The sequence below is a fragment of the Arachis stenosperma genome, chromosome 8, assembly GCF_014773155.1.
Source record: "Arachis stenosperma cultivar V10309 chromosome 8, arast.V10309.gnm1.PFL2, whole genome shotgun sequence".
NCBI classification, from domain to species: Eukaryota; Viridiplantae; Streptophyta; class Magnoliopsida; order Fabales; family Fabaceae; genus Arachis; species Arachis stenosperma.
The window spans coordinates 36,307,320-36,309,451 of record NC_080384.1 but is presented as its reverse complement, the minus strand read 5'-3'; the positions used below and the strand labels follow the sequence as shown (position 1 = coordinate 36,309,451).

The window sequence follows — 2,132 nt, the reverse complement described above, 5'->3', positions numbered from 1 at the left end:
TTTTATATATCCATCATAAAAGACCATATTAAATTTATGTAAAAAATTAGTTACTAAATTAATTATATTCGTATAAAATATATATAAAAATATAAAATATACATTAATATGTATATATAATAATTAATTTGATGGATATTTTTTATGAACATATAATTTTTTGAATGTGAAATTCAAATAAATTTAGAATTTATAACACCTCCAATAATAACAATACAATATACTAAAAATATAGATATTTTATGATGCTACCTAAATGAAAAAGGCTTCTTATTGCATTATTAATGAGAGAAAGTATAAATGTAATAATGGTGGTGCTTTTTAGATACATGTTAACAATAAAATTTGATGAGTCCCAGGACAACTGAATATAATTATAAGTAAATGCTATGAAAAATAATTAAAAAATAGGACTAATAATAAACGTATTAAAATATATATAGGCATTTTATTATGATACTTAAATGAAAAGGCTTTTGCATTATTAATTAGAGAAAGTATAAATGTAATGGTGGTTGTTCACAATAAGATTTAATGAGTCTAATAATGCCGCGAAAAATAATTAAAAAATAGGACTAATAATAAACGTCAAAATATCAAAATGTGTACATTATGTTAAAAAAAATTAAAAAAAATAAAAATTCTAAAAAAATTTATTTTTTTAATACTTTTATTTTAAAAAATATTATGTACATATAAAAAATTAATCATTAAATTAATTATTATATATATTTATATGTAAATATATAAATTATTTAAATAAATTTTTAATATATATTTTATATTTTAATATGTATTATATATAAATAATTAATTTTTTTTATGTACATTTAATATAATTCTTTATTTTTACTTAAAATTTTTTGTCAAACATACTAAAATGTAAAAACATGCACGGTATATATAATAATAATAGATGTTAGATTAGCAGCTTCCAAAGTTTTAATTTGACCTTATTAACTTTGAAACCTAAAAGGTTGGATTGTAGGATTAAGGAAGTAATTAAGTATAGTCTATAATTAAGTAAGCTTGCTGATGTGGAAGGTTTTTTTCCGATAATTCCGCTGACGTGGAAGTTAGTTAGAAGAGTTAGTTGTTAGCAGTGAAAGCAGTTAGTTAGAAGTGGTTACAAGTTTGTTATTCAGTTAGGCTAGTTCAGTGTTAGCTCATGTGTATATGTAGGAGGAATGTTTCATGCATTGTACAAGTTGAGATTTCATCATTATTCAGATTCTTGAGAAATCAGTATTCTTCTCTCTCTGTTTTCTAGTCTCTGTTATTGACCTCACTGTCAAGTTACTCTCTCAATTCTCCTGGGATCACAATTTCTTCATGAATATATAGGCTTTATAAAAACGAAATAACAATTACATAATAGGAAACTAAATAAGATAACATGTATTTGTGGCCAAGCTAAGGGATAGTTATAGTATCTTAACCCTATTTTATAATAAACTATAGAGATATATATAGACATACAAATATTTGAATCATATAATCTAGAATTAAACCACACAGTTACATACTCAAACAACAAATTGGCCAATCCACCTAGCTAACCTCCACCACCACCACCTCCACCACACCCGCCTCCACCACCACCACCACCACCTCCACCACACCCCCCTCCACCACACCCCCCTCCACCACCACCATCACCACCTCCACCACACCCCCCTCCACCACCACCTCCACCACATCCGCCTCCACCACCACCACCACCACCATTATTTTTACCGCAAGAAAATATGACCATAGATATAATTGAGAGAGAAATGAGGAACATGCCAAACAAATACAAGACCCTTAAGCCTGAAGCTACTTCGACCTCTTCAGCATGATCATGAAGGCCTTGTAATAAGGTAAGGAAGTGCTTTCCCATTTTTCGTTATACCCAAAATCACTAGGCCAAAGTCTTTTATTTATAGTCTTCATGAAGTATTATTATATCAAAAATATTATTTGTATATTAAAATTAGTCAACTAAACTAAAATATTATTTGAATAAATATATATTATTTAATTTATTTTTAATAAATATTTTATATTTTAATATAAATTTTATATTAATAATTAATGTTAATTATTGATTTATACACCTAGTATATATATATATATATATATATATATAT

The 2,132-nt window shown here is 26.0% G+C and overlaps 1 protein-coding gene across 1 annotated transcript; it reads right to left on the bottom strand.

The window, feature by feature from the left end:
• Positions 1–1,555: 1,555 nt before the first annotated feature.
• On the bottom strand, positions 1,556–1,882 carry LOC130945900 (uncharacterized). Its single transcript, XM_057874592.1, has one exon. It carries the CDS (start codon positions 1,880–1,882, stop codon positions 1,556–1,558), a length of 327 nt encoding a protein of 108 aa, XP_057730575.1.
• Between the last annotated feature and the right edge of the window lie 250 nt (positions 1,883–2,132).

What these genes read in the sequence shown, in the direction of transcription:
- LOC130945900 (XM_057874592.1), bottom strand. Translation starts at nt 1,882, where the DNA reads ATGGGAAAGCACTTCCTTACCTTATTACAAGGCCTTCATGATCATGCT.